Raw genomic sequence first — 18,740 nt, forward strand, 5'->3', positions numbered from 1 at the left:
ATCACACATTGATTAGAAATAAGAACATTTTTAGTATATAGTAAGTGCAAACCTCACCTTATAAGCTGGTTTTATAAGGTTGAGTTAAACTTAAAGTTCACTTTTTAATATGATATCAGAGTCCTTTATAATATACCTTAGTGAGAGTTTGTTGGACTTATCAGATCATCCGCTATCGGACCAACCATAATATATAGTCTTATGCACGAGTTGATAGGTCTCAACGTGAGAGGTGTGATGCAAATCTCACATTGATTAAAGATTAAGATAAGAACATTTAATATATAAATGGATGCAACCATAATCTTATAATTCAATTTGATAAACTTGAGTTAGGTTTAAAATTCACTTATTAATAAAGTAACTCTGTTTTATTTTATCTTTTTAGAACAATTAATTCATAAGTTCTAGAAATTCATTAGGATTTTCAAATCAACAATTGTTTCTTTTATCTCTACTTTGGAGAGTTAACAAAAACAAAGTATATGCTTAAGAAATAATGAAAAAAAAAGTGTTTAAATTTAAAAGTTTAAATGAAAATTTAAAATATATTTAAAAGACTTATTTCATACTTTTCGTATTAGAAATTAATATAGCAACAATATATCACTTGACGGATTAAAATTGATCATTTATTGAATAAAATATAATTATTGCTAGACACATTAGTTTATTTTCTAGTTCTTAAATAGCTTAAGCATTACACAGGTAAAATCTGCATACTCTAATTGAATGAAACAAAAGAATAAAAGTAGAGGGTCTGTTTTCATATTTTTATATAAAGTCATTGTTTACATCTCATAACAAAAGTGATAAGAATATATAGTAAGAAAGCAAAGTTGGGTGGTGTATGATGGAGGAAGAGGTAGGGGAGAAGTATTGCGTGAGAAATGAAAAGTAGAGGAGGACAACGCTTATGCTTCTTTTTCATATGTTCATGAGTGATTTAAGGGAATCTGTACCTTTTTTTCTTATACTCTTTTTCATAAAACAATAGATAATGTGGTAAGGGAAGAGAGTGTGAGTTGTGGGTCTATAAATGGTAACACTTGCTTCAATGGCATTGAAAAGAGAAGAGAAGAGAAGAGAAAAGAAGAGAAGAGAGAATGGGAGAGAAGAGGTCATGCAGTTGCTCCTTAGGGAGTATGTTGAAGGCATGTTTCTCAAGTGGAAATAGTTATGAAGAGTACAGAGAAGGAGGAAGTGGGAGAAGGATGTTTGCAAGTGATGAAGACAGAGGACGTTGGGTCGCTGAGCCTGGCATTGACAGAAAAGCTTCTGATTTCATTGCTCGATACTATGCCACCAGAGTCACTGACTCTCAACGCCAGTTTGCATCTTGAATTGCTTCCCACTCTTCCAACATCCTTGCTTTCTGCACATGTTTCACTCATCTCCTACTTCTCATGTGTTTGGGGTTGGAACCATGTACCTGTTAATCACCTCAGATTAACAGTATAAGAACTCATTCATTGTCATTAGAATTTTGACATTTCACTTTGTTTCCCTAAAGTTTCTTATGACTTTCCATATCTTAGTGTAAGTTGTGATATTCATCTTCACCACTGTATTTGATACTAGCTGAGAAAATCTGTTGCTTTAGCTCATCATTGTTTCATTTTTTGGCACTTTTAATATCTTAAACTGGCTCAATTCAATTTAAATGAGAAAATAAATCTGGTATAGAGACATATAATAGCTGTGACTAAAGTAAATAAATTTTAAAATAAAAAATATTGATATTGATGTGAAGGATTGATACATGTTCATCATAAGTCTCACAAATAGAGTCACAATCTATTTCAATGTGCGTGATTTACTCATGGAATACTAGATTGCAACAATCTGAATCAATTTTGTATTGTTAGCATAAAGAGGGATTGAATTTACTTGAGGAAACCCAAGTTCAACTAAAATATCATGAAACCAAATTATTTTAGAACAAGCAATACACATGGAATGATGCCTTAATTTATTAAATGACTTCGAAATTTGTGCTTGTTTCTTAATTTTCGATCAATGAGTAGTTAAGAAATTACCACCAACCAAACAACAAATCATTGAGTATCAATAAACCCAACCCAATCAACATTATCATAAGCTATCAATTTAAGAGTTGTCACCATGAGAAATAATAAACTTCATTGATATGTTCCTTTCATATAGGCAATTACACGACAAACCCCTGTCGATTTTAGATGGCGAAGAAAATGTATAAATTGACTGACTTGATGAACAAAAGAAGATATTTTAAGTTGATTTAATAAATATTTTAAGTTGAACAAAAGAAAATGTATAAATATTATTAATATTATTATGAATATTATTAATATTACTAATATTATTAGTATTAATATTCATATTATTAATATTAATATTGTTAATAATAATAAGTATAATAAAAATCATAATCATATTAAAGCATTTGCTTGGTGTAGTGGTTAAATTTTCTTTGAGTTATCTGAAGGAACCTTGCTTCGGATCCCATTCATTGCAAATACCTGTTTACATAATATTATTATTGCAAAAAAATCCGTATGTAATGTTGCCCACAAATTTCTCCATGTCACATACTTGGATTCTAATATGCACTTCCACACTCCCTTAATAGTTGTATAATGCGACAGTTATTTTCGTAAAAATTAATGTTTTTATCGTCATATTAAAAATATTTAATGATATTAAATATATGAATAATGTTACTAATTTTTATTTTATTAATTATATTAATATTGATAATTATACTCATAAGTATAATAATAATCATAACATAACAACAAAATTTGACTGGTGTAATGGTTAAAGTTTCTATGGACATTCTTTAAGGGACTTGCCTTGGAATCTCAGCAGTTTAGATAAATTGAATTTTTCTTCTAGTGAAGAATAATGGTTATGTAGAAGTTTAATTTAAGCCTACACACAATTCTGAAGCACCTAATGATACTTTTTATAACCACTATATTCTGAAAATACATATGAATAATGTGTTATCAACCAATTTTAATATATTAATCTCAACTTCATTTTCACCTACTTTCTTACTTTTTATCATATATTTTTGGCTTTCTTGTCTTACAATTCCCAATAAGCCTTTTAGTGCTATTAAAAACATAAATGGAGCTAATGGTTCCCTGTTTTAGTCTTTTTGTAGGTATGAATTTTTTAGTAGGACTTTCATTCACTAGTACTGAATTTGTAGATGATTCCAAACATTCCTTCATCCACATAATCCACTTATTGCAAAAATTTAATCGCTCCATCATGTAATTAAGATAATCCCACCTAACCAAGTCATAAACCTTTCCAAAATTCACCTTGACTATTACACATGTTTTATTTTTAATTTTAGCCTCTTCCACCATCTATTTGCATGTTGAGTGACCAAAGAATCATTAATCACTACACAAGTTTTTTTTGGTCATATTACGATTTTTATTATACTTATTATTATTAATATAATTTATACTTATTATTATTAATAATAATAATATAAATAATAATAATAATATAAATAATAATAATAATAATAATAATTATTATTATTATATTAATAATAATAATAATTATTATTATTATTATATTAATAATAATAATATAAATTATATTTATATTATTAATATTATATTCATATTATTAATATTCTTAATTGGTAGCAAAAAAACCTTAATTGCTAATTAGATACCAATTTAGAAACTATTTATCAATAATAAAAACTAATTTAGAATTTTTTTAGTTTCTAAAATGGTCTCTAATTTAGTTACTATTGCAACTAATTATTTTGGTCTCTAAAAATTGGTTTCTATTTCATGATTTTCTTGTAGTGATTTTTGCCACTTGGATGTAAAGTAAAGGGAAATGAAGAGATAAAATATGAATTAATAAAACTTTATTTAAAATTAAAAGATAATTGAATAAATAAGTAAAGAAAAAATAATTTGATAACCGTTAAGTGATTCTTTAAAAAAAATAATTGAAATTTATAAGAAAAATATAAAAAAATAAAATATATTAGCCGTATAAAATATTGAACCAGATATAAAAAAATATCCATATTTTAATAGTTTATATCAATTAAATTTTTAAGAAAATCAACCTTATAAACTTTTGAAACCTTAAACAGTTATCTTATTTATTTAATGGGTTAAATATGTTTTTGGTTTTAGTATTATAGCACAATTTGTGTTTCCTTGATGTAAGCTTTAAAGCATCTATATATTTGTATTATGGAATTGATTGGAATAAGTTATTCTGTATGTGAAATAATTGTTAATTTTTTCTTAAAAATTATTAATATTTTTTTAGATTTTTTATTTTATTTTAAATTGATGTATACTATAATCACTTTGATGAAGTAGAATCTTAGATCGAATCAATTTTGTATACGAAATAAATTATTTTCATACTATAAATAAATTTAAAATTTAGATTAATTTCTGGAAAAATATACTTAACCATTATTTAATTGAATGTGTTAAACATATTAATTTTCAGTTTGGATCTTTCTATAGTCTGAAATTGACCACAACCTATGATCAAACTCTAGTATATATATATAATGTTTATAAAAGCATCAATCTGGCAGAATGATGTTGAAGGGACAGGGTTTGTTATCGAAGGAATCTGAACTCAATATACATGAGCGAGTTCATTGTTTCAAACTTTTTGTGTCTTTTGCACATCTTCTCTAAGTTATTCATGTGTCGTGTCTCGTCACTTGGTTTGCCTTTTCACACAATATTCCTTAGCCCTTTTCTTTAAGACAACACAAGAATATTACAACTTCTTCACGAACAAAATAAATGGATAATGCTAAATTGTTTGAAAAGAAATACGTGAGGTGTAACCGAATCATTTTGAACGAATATAACTCAACGTTATCTGTAAAATAAATAAATGTGACATCGCTCATTTATTTCAATCATGAGACTTTAATTCTAATTTGTCATTTGCATAATGCACCACTTTGTTAATTTCTTTATTATCATTTCTTTTTCTTTCTTGGGCATATTGCATTTTGTTGAACAAAATTGGCATGGTGAGGGTAAGTTGTTATAGTGAACTTTCCGTTTGCTTCTAAAGGTGGTTAAATTATTTATTATTATTAACATTTTTTTAACATTATTACAATTAATATTAAAATAATGTCTTTTGAAAAACTTTAAAAAATATTTTAAAGTCTATTATTTTAAAATTAACATGTTTTTTTCAAAATATTTTATTTGTTTAAAAAAATATATACTAATAACTAATTAGAGATATTAATTTAAAAAATAATTTATAAATTTTATTAATAACAAAAACTACTTTAGATATCAATAATTAAAAATAATATCTAATTTAGTTAATATAATAAATAAATAATTTTTATTTAATAATTTTTTTATAATAATATGAAATAATATATATATATATATATATATTTATCAAAATTTGAATATCATTAATAATAACTAATGCATTAAAAATAAGTATTACCCAATGTTACTCAAACAATTCTAAACTACTTCAAACAATAATAAACCTCTTGATTCCATCACAAACATATATAAATTGTGACTTGTAGGCTTGTTCTCGTGAAATATGCTCTGTAAAGATTTTAATTTACCAATCACAGTCACGGTTGTAGTTTCATTAAGATATGAAAATAACTAATGATGTGATTGATATATACCACTGCAACTTGTTGGAGGTCCTAAAACCTTATTATTTGCCATTGTAATTGTAACTATTCAGGCCTAAAAACTCTGAAAAGTGAAAAGAAACTTTCACATTTCTTATATACAAAATAGAAAATATTCAAAATAGTTTCAACTTATAAATATTGAGATTTGATTTGGCCAAATGATCTCAGGGTCACTGGTTTTGAAGTGATCTCATTTGAATGGTTCACAAGCCTCTATTGTTAAGTCTGAAAGACAGAAGTGCTTTCTTGTCTTCGGCAAGTCCTGTCCTATACTCACTCAGTTCATGAACCACTTTATGAAACTTCGACTCTATCATTTTTTATATTCTCTTATCTCACCCTCTCCTTGTAGGGCACCTTCCTTAATGAACATGCAATGTTGGTAAAATGTAGGTGTAACACGAAGATCGTTCAAGAGCTTATCCATCCTATTACTACTCTCGTTAAAACACAGAGTTTTGATGAGATCTGTTACATTAGTGTGGTATAATCGGACAAAGGAAGTGTGGTTTAGAAAGGAAGTTTGTCCTCTTCTGAGTTTTAGGGGAGAAGCAGTGGCAAAGCTTGCATGGAATCACTATCAGCAAAAAAGTGAACATCACAATGACTACAGATATACATCACGTGATAACATGTTGCTCATCAGTCAATGTCGTCTATCCTTGGAATCATAAGGTTCCCACTTCTGGCTCTTTTGTATATAGCACTAACTTCAGTGCTGATAACACTGTTCCATCAGAACACTTAGTTTCTATTTTCTACAATTTTCAGTCCAAAATATATACTATATTCCTTGTAAGATAGAGCAGACATAGTGTTAACTCAATGCACGCATGTTTCACTTTTACCCTATACAACATGTCATTTGAGAATCTTGTTGGATACTATAGGATTATATGGCTCCTTTATGCAGCACTTCATCGCATTCCAACTTAGCCTGTTTAATTGGTTAGGAAAAAAAAGTGTTCTTCTATAAATCCGTAGAATCTGATTTGGAGTTATCTGTTCTATACGGATAGAGAAGAGTTATACGTGGATAATACAAGCGTTATATATTGTTTATTTTATTTTGCACTCAAGCAAGCAATTAAGGAAGAGAGCATTTTAGATTTTTCTCATAGGTTTTTAAATCAACAATAAAAGATAATATAAATAAGAGTACTGGAATTACTTCAACTCATAAAAAAAATCTCTATTCAAATACGATAGTATTGGTATAAAAAGTTATATTAACATATTTCTATTTTGCATCTATCTCTCTGAAAATAATAGCAATTATAATGTTTCTTTTATTAAAATCTATATGTTTACATGCAACGTACTGATGTAGTTATAGTGAATGTAGTCTAGTTGTGGTTCTTAATGCTTGCATGATTCTAAATAGTGGTCACTGCGGTTGAGTATGGAAAATAAACTTTGAGAAGCATGAGAATAAAAATAATAATATGTGGTTGTATGAATAAATGGATTTATCAATTTATGATTATTTTTTTAGTATTGAACTATGTATACCTGTCCGGAAAAAGATAATTGCAGCTATCTTTTGTAATTATCCCATAAATATGATATTTTTTTTACCAATAAAAAATAAATAAATAATAGAGAGAAACTTCAATCTTTATATAAAAACAAATTCCTCCAACTTAAAACTTGCTTCTACTTCTTGTTAAAAATTGCTTCTACTTCTTGTTAAAAACTGGGAAGCACAAAAGCTACCACATCTACCCCCATACCCAAAAATAAAAAAAACATCACCTCTAACATTAAAAAAACTTGTTCACCCCAGCCTAGTTCTTCTAACATTTTTTTACCGTTTCTATGTACACTAAAGGTTCCAGATACTAATTAGAGTAAGAGAAACATGTTAAGTTTACCTTAGAGGTAATCCATGACCAAACCTACAATAAAGATTTCAGTGTAGACTACGTGTCTATTCATAAAAACTTTCTTATTTCTTTGTTTCCACAATTCACCTACACCTTTTAATATACAATATGAGGTGTCATTTTTATTTAATTTCAAATTCATAGGTAAAAGCTTTCAATACACTATATGAGTTGTTATTTTTATTTAATTTGTTATTTTTATTTAATTTATTTTTTGTGGATCAAAGAAAAAAGATTGGTGTTTCAATTGTCAGTAATGTCACCAGGATTGCGGCTAATGATATGCCATGAAGTTATCATATAATTACTAAAAAAAAATTAGTTTTGGGGTAATGACCTAAGGTCCAATTTTTTTTTATGGGATTGTTTGGATACCAAAGAAATTCATAATGCAAAAGTCAATAATATCATTATTTAAATGTTTAAAACAATTACCTAACATCTTGATGTGCCATTAAATTTATGTATATGAAAAAAAATTAAATTTAAATTTGTTGAAACCTAGCATGATTTCACATCCTCTACACCATCCAAAGAACATAAGTAACAACTTCTACACGAATCCTTTTACAAGAGGACTACCTACAACTTTGAGAAACTGCAAAATATCATTAAGAGAGAGAAAAATCAAACCTAGAAAAACTTGTTGAAGCCAAGATTAAATTTTAAGAGTAATATAACACCCAAAATAGAGATGTAAAGTGCTATCCTCTACGGAGAACACATAGTTGAATCTCCTTTTAGAAAGAAATTTTACTATGTAAAAGTTTCTAAAGAATAAGAGTCTTGACAAGAGGAATGAAATTCTCCCAAATCAAACATTCCTACTCTGAGAGAGAATATGAGAAGTTTAAATGAAATTTCTAATAACTTTCTGATTAACGATACTAGAGTCATCTAAGGTCTAATTAGGAACATTTGGTAAATTTGTGAGATGTTGAATAGCTATGAACTGTACAAGAAAAAAAGATTTTAATGGAGGTTATTTAGTCGAGGTTAATATAATCCTATGAATTGATTTAATTAACGGAGGTAATTTTAACATTCGTTATGTTTCAAAGATTATTCTAAAACCTCAGTAAAATAACGGATGTTTTTTTAACTTTTGTTAAATTTCAAAGGTTTATTTTAAAACCTCGAAAAAATAATAGAGGTTTTTTTAACTTTCATTCAATTTCAAAGGTTTATTTTAAAACCTTAGCAAAATAATGAAGGTTTTTTCAATCTTCGTTAAATTCCAAAGGTTTATTTTAAAACCTCAACAAAATAACAAAGGTTTTTTTTAACCTTCATTAAATTTTAAAGATTTATTTTAAAACCTTGGCAAAATAATAGAGGTTTTTTTAACCTTCGTTAAATTCTAAAGATTTATTCTAAAAACCTCCACAAAATAACGTAGATTTTTTTAACTCGTTAAATTTCAAAGATTTATTGTACAACCTTAATAAAACATTCCTGATTTCTCAAACTTTAATAAATAAATATAATTCAATCTATTTATAAATAAATAATTAAAAACTACATAGTTTTAATATATTTTATATATTTAATAACTAAATTCTCTAAAATTTTGAAAGTGTAACTTTACATTACAAATAATTTTTCTAAAGTTTCAAAAATTTATTTTGAAAGTGTAAGTTTTTTATGCACATATAATTTATGTGCAATTTTAGTTTTAATTATAATTATTAATATTCAATTCCCATAATTTTGAAATATTTTAAATTAAGGCCTTTATTTTAAAATGCATATAATAATTAATTTCCTGTGAAAGTGGGAAGTAATAAACTTACTTTCTCCTTGCAATCTTTAGTCAAAAAGACATATGGCTTTGAAGCCCATAGATAATGAAATTATTTGGGATATATAAAGTAGTGATAAACTCCTATTGTTGTCGAACTAGGTAACAATGACTTGTTACTCATGTTAGGGAAGTAAGGTGATGGAAGAAGCAATATTGGAGTAAGAAGAATATAGTGTCTTATTTAGTGTTTCTTCTCCTTACACTAAATAATTGCTAGTTAAAACATTGGTAGCTAATTAAGTACCAATTTAGAAACTATTTAACAATAATATAAACTAATTTAGAAATCAAATTTTTGTTTAGTTTCTAAAATGATTTATAATTTAGTTATTATTGCAACTAATTGTTTTGGTATCTAAAAATGAGTTTCTATTTGATGATTTTCTTGTAGTGAAAATAAACTTCCCCTAAAACCAATTTTTCTTGTAGTGAAAATGTTCAATTAGTAACTAAAATCTTGGTAATTAATGTTAAATATCAGTTTAAAAACTATACATTTTTATTAATAATAAAAATTACTTTAGATATTAACAATTTTTTAATTTATAAAATAGCATGCAACTTAATCAATATAATAATAATTAATTATTTTGTTTTTTAATTAATATTAATTATTTTTTTAATGTGTAAGGTTGCTTTGGTAACTTACTTTCTGATGCTATCTATAGAGTGCTCAGAAACCTTTTAATAAATTGCAGAACTTTTATTTATATTTGTCCGTTTCTTATAAAGTAATGTAAAATTAATTTGATAGAAATGTTGTTGATATTTTGAATGTGATTTGGGAATGTATGCGCGAATTAATCTAACTGGAACCTGTGCAGAGTGTGAGGAATTGATTCGTGGTGTAAATGAAGAAGGCCTAGTTTAGGTAGCTACCCCTACAATTCGTTGCTCATGCATATGAACCTGACATGCTCTACCAAACTATTGTGCTGTAACTCTTGTAAGATTTGTAAGCTTCACAACAAACATTCATCGGTGTTTCAACAAAATTACTGGTTTACTTTGCACTCTTCTAGTTCTATGACCATTATTTACATAATCAGAAAAGGGCATGGAGGGAAAAGAATAGTAATGGTAACTAACAATTGAAAAGGAGAGAAGGAGGACACTTTGCCTCTTCTGTGTGGATCAATCACAAAATATAACCATCCTTATCGGTTATCAGTGATTTAAGGGAATCCTTATCCTCCTTTTTCATCACAGAATAAGTTAAACAATAGGGCATGTGACTTGCTTTGCCACTCTATAAATACAAGCAGCTGCTTGTATAAGCATATCAGTGAAAGCTAAGATAGCAGTTAGAGGTGAGTTGTGGCTGAAAAGATTGGAAGGAGTTGAGTTGTAAGTGTTGAGAGTGATGATGAGAAGGGAAAAGAGAGTGGGAGGGAAGAGGTCATCTGCATACTCATTTTACAACATATGGAAGGCATGTTTCTCAGGTGAGAATAGGTATGATGAAGACAGTGGCAATGGGAATTGGAAAAGAGTATTTGCAAGTGATGAAGACAGACCACATTGGGTTGCAGAGCCTGGCATTGACAGAAAAGCCTCTGATTTCATTGCTAACTACTATGCCACCAGACTCACTGACTCTCACAGCAAATTTGCATCTTGAAAATTCCCTTTCTTCCCATTCATGCACTTACCCATAATTCAAAATAATTACATTTGTGTGAACCCTTCTCAGTCTATCAACCTGGTTAGGTTAACACATACTATTTCCTTTTATCTTTGTAGATCTCAAATAGATCTGTGGTCTCCATGAATCATTTTGGTTTATTTCTTTTACTCACATCACTTGTAATTGTTAGTTCCATCACTTGTACTTACTCTTCATTCGTACTACAAGAAGCAATGGAGCTACCAACGACTATAATCTGTCAGAAAATGTGAAAATCTTTCAGTAATCACAATTTACCAGCTGATTATGAAATATTGCTACAAATGAGTTAGTAATATTAGTGTGTACCACATCCATTAGTAATTATCCATGATATTTTTACATTGATAAGTATTGATGAATTTTCCAATAGTAATTATTTATGCATAGAGGTAGTAAGTGTGTATAAATATTTATAATATATATATATAATTATTATCTATATGAGACTGGTTTTTAAAAAAATACAAATTAAGAAAAGTCATGCAACATGACACGATTTCATTATGGAAGTCGTGTTAGAGTTGTGTTAAAGTGACACAACTTGATCCGAATACTTTCGATACCAATAATTTTTTAATCTATAAAATAGTATCTAATTTAGTCAAGATAATAACTAATTACTTTTTTATTTAAAATTTAGTAATGCATGCCAACCTAGCAGGATTTTGCAGGATTTTGATTAACGATTTTTTTCTTAAAGTTACATCGTGGCATGACTTCAGCTTTATTGATTTTTTTTAAAAAAAATGTTTTTATTTTTATTCTTTTAAAAAATGAAAATAATTAATTGAATTATTAATTTGACAAATTTTATAAAAAAAATCAGCCTATACATTTTTTTATAAATTTTATAAATAACTCGAATTGAAACACGTTAAAAATAGAAGTTGTTTAAAATGAGGTTAGGAATGCGATGGTCAATACTCGAAGGGGATTGGGGATACCAAATTTTTAAAAAATCAACCATTTACTAATAGTTTTTTTAAAAAAAAAAGTATTTTTAGGCCTTTTTGTAAATTTTAGACTTCTAATTACGTTTATAACACCATTTTTAGTTCATTTTTCAATTAAAAATTACTAAATCTTTCTTTCTTAATTTTATAAAATTTGTTAAATTAATTATTCCAATTTTTTAAAAAACACACTTGTTAAGTTGGAGTCGTGTCACCCTTGCATGATTTCAGTATAACCTACTTTGATCTGAGGTTCTGCTACTTAGACACGTCTTTACTTTTAAAAAAAAAAATCGCCAATTAAAATTGTGTCACATTAACACGAGTTTACTTTGACATGGTACCTACATGACACGACTTCTTCACAATCTCCCTTTCATCCATCTCCCTCCTTCCTCAAAATTTTTAACTTCACTCACAACATCACTCTTAATGTCCTCCCAACAAAATTTAATAAAGTCAAAGTTAAAACCATCCGACCAAGACTCTTATTACTATCACAGTTCCAAACTGCCTCTTTCATCTCTTCCTCATAAATACTACCAACCAACATAGCATTATCCTCATATGATATTTTATTAAAGGACACATTATCCAACCTGAGTTGAACCTACTGTTAATTTCTAAACCTTTTCCTGAGAAACTCTTTCACCCTCTCTTTTACTATTAGGGGGTCCTCACACCACTGACCATTTATCTTAAGACTGTTTAGACCATTGTGTAATATTTCCATTTAATCATTGAGTGATAGTACTTCGTATTCAAAACCCACATGACCTAGTCCAGAAAATGTCTTCACTGTGAAAGTAGGATTACAATATTTGTTTCTCTCACTCTAAGGGTAACACTTAATATCACCCAACAAGAATGGAATACAATATCTCTCTAGCCTCTCACTAGGATTTCTAATCTCACATTATGGTCTCTCTCGTTTACTCTTTATGTTGTTTTTCTCACTTTCTTGTCTTTCTCTTCTTCACAAGTTGAGAGGAATGTTTCTTCATAAAGAGATAATGGATAATTAATGTTTGTCACATTCTCAAGATACCTTGAAAATATTACCTATAACTTTCTAGGTTAAATTTTATAGTCTACAAGAGAGATATAATTCCAAGACTTTGGAATGTTCATCAGTGAATATACTCAATGGATCAATAACCAAGATTTATTGGTCATGATCTCTCATTAATTAAGGAGGGATTACCAACAAATCTCCCTCTTCCCAACTTAATTGAGTGGTATAAATAATTAAACTCCCTATAACGGTCTAGTATCTTTTTAATTGAAATCGTCTAGGTCAACATGTCCGACTAGTTCTCAAGAGTGATGACTCATTCCATCTTGTATCAGAACTAGTGAATGATACCATTGTCGAGAAATATTAATGCTTATCACATTTTCTAATTTCACACTATGATGGATATCAACTCTCACATTTACTCTCTATGTTGTTCTTCTCACTTGCTTGCTTATTGCTTCTACAAATGTCCATTTTGTATCTACACCAAAGAGAGAGAAATAGTTATGATTTTCCCAACAAAATGTAAATATCATTATCGTAGAAAGTGAAACATATTTATTAATTCAATAATCTATATAAAATATACAAATATTATATTCATTCTATATAGTAACCAATATAAATTTTTTAAATAATAACCATATAAAAGTGTATTTAAAGAGTTAAAAAAAAACTTTTATTACATGGTTCTTAGAAGCGATATAATATCTCACTTTTTTACATAGGTCGTTATTGGAACCAATATAATGTCCACTTTTTACAATATTTGTTAAAAAAAAAATAATGAATATGAATCCGACAAAATCACGTTGAAGGGACATAGTTTGATGTGAAGGAGGGCATTTGAGAGTAGAGTACATTGCATGCGATCTCTTTCTTTCTATCCTTTTGACGTGAATTCTGTTTTCTTTACTTATATCAGGTTTGGCCCTTTTCCATCAAAACCAGAAGAGAATATTCTAATTTATAAATTTATGCAAAAACTAAAAATTCAATTATCAAGATCAACTGGTTCATATTGTTTGAGAGAAAGTTGTAGTTTGAAATTTTCATGGAAAGAGAGCAGACATGTTCTTTATTTGACTGGTTAGGGTTTGATCCATAGAAAGAAAAACATAATTTTCTTTAATAGGGAAACGTGTATCTTCTAATAAGAGGTTCGGGAGTTAATAATGCTTTGGAACATCAACCAGCCACAACTTAGTTATTAGGTTTAAGGCCACAAGAACTTGGTTCCTGTTGGATCCAACAAACAATGATGCATGAGAGAGAAGTGATATGAATTATTTTCACTATTATGGATTAACTTTTTTGGATCTTATTCTAATTTTTCACTATTTTGGATTAACTTTTTTGGATCTTATTTTCACTACAGAAGACTTGAATTTTGTTCACACTTGTTTATCACAATTGTTAAATCAATATTTTTCATGATAAATAATTAGTAATTTGCTTATGACAAGATAATGGAAGCAATTGTTGAAAAAGAAGGTGGTTTTTTCTTTCTATATGGTCCATTGTTATACCAACAGAAGAGGCTAATAAACCTATGTAATATTTCAACATTATATGTTCCTTTTTGTAAATGAATTGGAAGATCTTAGTATTTTTAAATTCTTTTGCTGATTAAAAAGAATAGAGGCATATTTGGTTATGGAGGCATTGGTAAAAGTTTTGTTTGGAACATTGACACTTACTCTGTGTTTTAAGGGTCAGATGTATCTCATTGTTCCTTGAAACTTTCAAATGGATGAAGTGTTTATTCAAACAAATGACTCGTGTTGTAGTATAAATAAGAGAATTCACATGCTAAACTTTTCAAAAAAAGAAAAATTGATAATATTGGATGACAGAACTATGATAAATAAGTTTTGTTTCGAAGCTTTAGACAAATGTTTAAGAGATATTCTACGGTTCTCAACATCTTTTAATCCTAACGTGCCTTTATTGTGGACATGTAGTTGTTCTAGGAGGTGATTTCACCCTGATTTTTCCAGCAGTTCAAATAGGTTCAAGTTAAAATATTGTGTATTCAACAATGAATTTTTTGTATATTTGGTCATACTGCAAAATGTTGCAACAACTTACTAAGAACATCAAACTTAATAACAAGTTCTTTGATGGTGAACAACCTACAACTAAAAATTTTAATAAATGACTTTCAAAAGTTGGAGATAACTTTGCCGGAGATTCAACTAAAGGTTAGGGAGAGTTGTAAATAATATTTTCATTCTGAATTTGGATGATTTGATTGATTTTGTTTATTCTAATATTGTTTAAAACTTCAACAATATTTCCTAATCTATATTGGAAATTCTTTTTTAATTAATGAGAGGATATATCAATGAATCTTGATAATTGTCCCATTGAGTATATTTAATGGACATTTCTAAGTCTAGTAATTATGTCGGTTGAAGAATGAAGTTCAACCTACAAAGTTAAAGATAGTATTTTTAAGGTATCTTGAAAATGTGTCAAACATTAATTATCTATTATCTCTTATCTCATTCTTTAGATAGAGGAAACTTGTGGGGGAGAGAAATGCAAACAAGTAAGAAGAGCAACATAGAGATTCAATGAGAGAATTGATATCCACCATAGTGAGATTATAAATCCTAGTGAGAGGTTAGAGAGACATTGTATTTCATCCTTGTTGGGTGAGATTAAGTGTTATCCTCTGAGTGAGAGAAACAAATATTGTAATCCTAATTTCATAGTGTAGACTTTATTTTCTTTTGTTTGGTCATTGCTTCCACAAGTGTCTATTTTATTTCTACACAAAAAATGAAAAATTAGTTCTGATTTTTCCAACATTCTAATGAAAGTGTTATTTTAACTCTTATTTTAGAGATTGTTTCACAAGTAAATAAACATAACATGGATAAATCATAAAGGAATAATATATTTGAGTTTAGATTCTCTCTATGTTTAACATCAACAATTATTGAGTGTAAATGAGTCAAATGTTCTTTGCAATAGGGAGTCAAATATTCTTTGCATAAATGTTTATTTTAACTTTATGACTACTAAGATATTTACGAATTAGATTGGATTATGTGTGGATAAATAATTTTGCATACACTATAAATGTATAAAATAAAATAAAAATTAGGCACTTGTGATTTTGTCTGAGGATTGAATACCTTCATGCTAATAACAACTAAATATTTTGCATATCTTAAATATCGTAATTTGAAGAACCAAAGACAATAACATCTAAAAAGTGACAAAAGAAGAAAAATTGAGTTTGAGACGTGAGGGAAAAAGAAAATAACAGAAAGAGTGAGATTATATAAGTATATTTTTAGTTATATCAATTCTTAAGATGCAACTTATGTATCAGTTAAGATTCTTAATTAATTTCTATTGACTTTAAGATTAAATCTGTGAGAAAGTGAATATGAGTGCAACAAAGCATTTCTAGAGTTAAATTGAGCACTTTTAAAATTAATTGTTACAAATAATGATCCACAAATCAAATACTGAATTTGTCAAAACTGAAAAGCAGTACATACAAACATACAATTGTACAAGTCATAATCTAGTTATATAAATATTTCTAAACCTAATAGAATACTTTAGGTTGTTGAATGATTTGTCAACACACATTTTATAAAAGTTTTCATTATAAAAACTTTTATATAAATATTTAACATCTCAAATAACAAATAAAAAAATTATCATTATTACAAAAATCAAGATGCATAAGTTCTCTTTTATGTGAGGGTGCTTTCTGTGCAAAAAGCAAAACCTTACTTTGAGTCCAAGATGCTGAAAAAAAAACTTTGAGTCCAAGATACCAAAGCTAGGTTGTATTGTTTTCAGGCCCAAAATAAGTTGGCTTACGTATGCCAACTGATGACACTTATTTTGTACTTGGCTTTGCTAGCTATCCAAAACTATGAGATGTGATCTATTTTTTAGAACAAAAATGTGAATTTTCTCACAGATATGATCCAACAAGGTTACAAAATTAGCCTTTGGTTTTTAATGGCATACATATTGTAATTCATGTGTTAATTGAAAAAACTAATTAGATGATAAACTAAAACGAATAATGTTAAGGGTAATGGGTACTGCACACACTCACGGTAGACACATGTTGCAAAACTCCTATCATAAATGCTTGGAGATGAAATATTAAGGATAATGTGACTCTTCCAATATCATATTTCATTTCTCATATTCTTTCACATACCAGAACTACACAGTATCATTAACAATACTTGAAATTGAGTCAATTATAAATCTCGTTTCAGTCTATTTTTTAATTTCCTAATATTTTGTTTAAGGGAAGGATTTATGGAAGAGGAAAATGATGGATTTAAAGGGAAAAAAAAGAGTAGAAAATGAGGTTTTGATTAAGAGAGTGAAAAGTGAAGAAAAAGAAAGAAAGAAAATTATGAAAGTTTGTTAGGGATGTAAAGAGTGTGATTGATAAACTTTTTTAATTAATGAAATTGTAAGATTATTAGCGTCTGATTAAAACATTATTTTCGTTACTGCAAATCATAGTTGAAAACAATACAAATTATCTAGTAATGTGGATATATGTAAAATTGTTAAAAATGAATTTTGATAAAATTAAATAATTAGATGGTTTTTTATTAAATAGATTAAAATGAATAAAATATTTAAATAAAATTTGAAGGGATAAAGATAAATGAATAAATTATATCTAATTTAAATTAAAATGTATTGTATCTATGATTTTGTGTTTTGTGAGCCTTAAACTAAAATAATTGGTAGAAAATTTTAGGGAATAAAAGTGAGGAGGATAAAAGAAAAGCAATGTTTGACTGTGTGAACAGAACTTATGCTTCATTTCCAATATTCACCAATAACCAGTCTTATAAGTAAGTTCAGGGAATCCGTAGCCTACTTTTTGATCGTCCAATAGGAGATCTAACATAAACATGTGAAGAGGTTACAATATCTATAAATTCGAACACCCATGCATGTACCTTAATTGCAACCAAAACAAGTAGAAAATCAACACTTTGATTACCTCAAAAAGCTTAAAACATCCTTGTAAAAATCTAAATGGGATGTAAGGGGCCATTTTGTGTTCTTAAGAGTTGTTTCAAAAGTGGAAGGAGGAATGATTATGAGTGTTGGGAAAGTAGTGAGAGAGGGAGAAGAAGGATATTTGCGAGTGATGAAGACAGAGAGCATTGGGTTGCAGAGCCTGGTATTGATAAAAAAGCTTCTGATTTCATTGCTAAGTATTACACCACCCGTTTCACTCGCCAATTTCCATCGTGAAAGTCCATTTCTCTTGCATGTATTAATTAATGTACTTCTCTTTCTCTTTCTCACTACAATATCTCTCAATCTTCACTCACACTTCCATTTGCCTCAAATAATTTTCTTATATAACAATCTATCCAATTTAAGCATCGATTCTTTTTTTTCTTACTTGTAGAGTGGACAGTAGTACTAATTTGATATAACATTACTTATTTTTTAATTATAATTTAGTGGAAAATTTGTCAACATATCAGTGTTTTAAAAATATTTCTATGCAGAAATTTTTATTTAGTGTTATTTGTAGTTGTGCAGAGATATGAGATGTGAATGTGACAGTTATTTTTCTATTTTAAAATGGATATTAGAAGTTAAAGAAAATAATTTTAAATATATTTAAGGGAAAATAATAGTTATACTTGTATTGTTGTGTTGAGTACATTTTTATGGTGAAGGCATCACTTTCAATAGCTACGA

General features: G+C 27.9%; 2 protein-coding genes across 2 annotated transcripts; both read left to right on the plus strand.

Moving 5' to 3' along the window:
• The first annotated feature begins 892 nt into the window (after positions 1–892).
• Positions 893–1,607, plus strand: LOC150025293 (uncharacterized). Its single transcript, XM_090295501.1, has one exon. The coding sequence runs from the start codon at positions 1,107–1,109 to the stop codon at positions 1,341–1,343; it is 237 nt and encodes a 78-aa protein (XP_090151627.1). The 5' UTR covers positions 893–1,106; the 3' UTR covers positions 1,344–1,607.
• A 9,064-nt stretch (positions 1,608–10,671) lies between these two features.
• Positions 10,672–11,322, plus strand: LOC150025294 (uncharacterized). The gene has a single exon (XM_090295751.1). It carries the CDS (start codon positions 10,737–10,739, stop codon positions 10,992–10,994), a length of 258 nt encoding a protein of 85 aa, XP_090151877.1. The 5' UTR covers positions 10,672–10,736; the 3' UTR covers positions 10,995–11,322.
• Positions 11,323–18,740: the final 7,418 nt, after the last annotated feature.

Source organism: Phaseolus vulgaris, chromosome 9, assembly GCF_051622355.1.
Source record: "Phaseolus vulgaris cultivar YP4 chromosome 9, ASM5162235v1, whole genome shotgun sequence".
Taxonomy (NCBI): domain Eukaryota; kingdom Viridiplantae; phylum Streptophyta; class Magnoliopsida; order Fabales; family Fabaceae; genus Phaseolus; species Phaseolus vulgaris.

Bases quoted from the DNA above. Each gene is read 5' to 3' on its own strand.
- LOC150025293 (XM_090295501.1), top strand. From the start codon at position 1,107: ATGGGAGAGAAGAGGTCATGCAGTTGCTCCTTAGGGAGTATGTTGAAG.
- LOC150025294 (XM_090295751.1), top strand. From the start codon at position 10,737: ATGATGAGAAGGGAAAAGAGAGTGGGAGGGAAGAGGTCATCTGCATAC.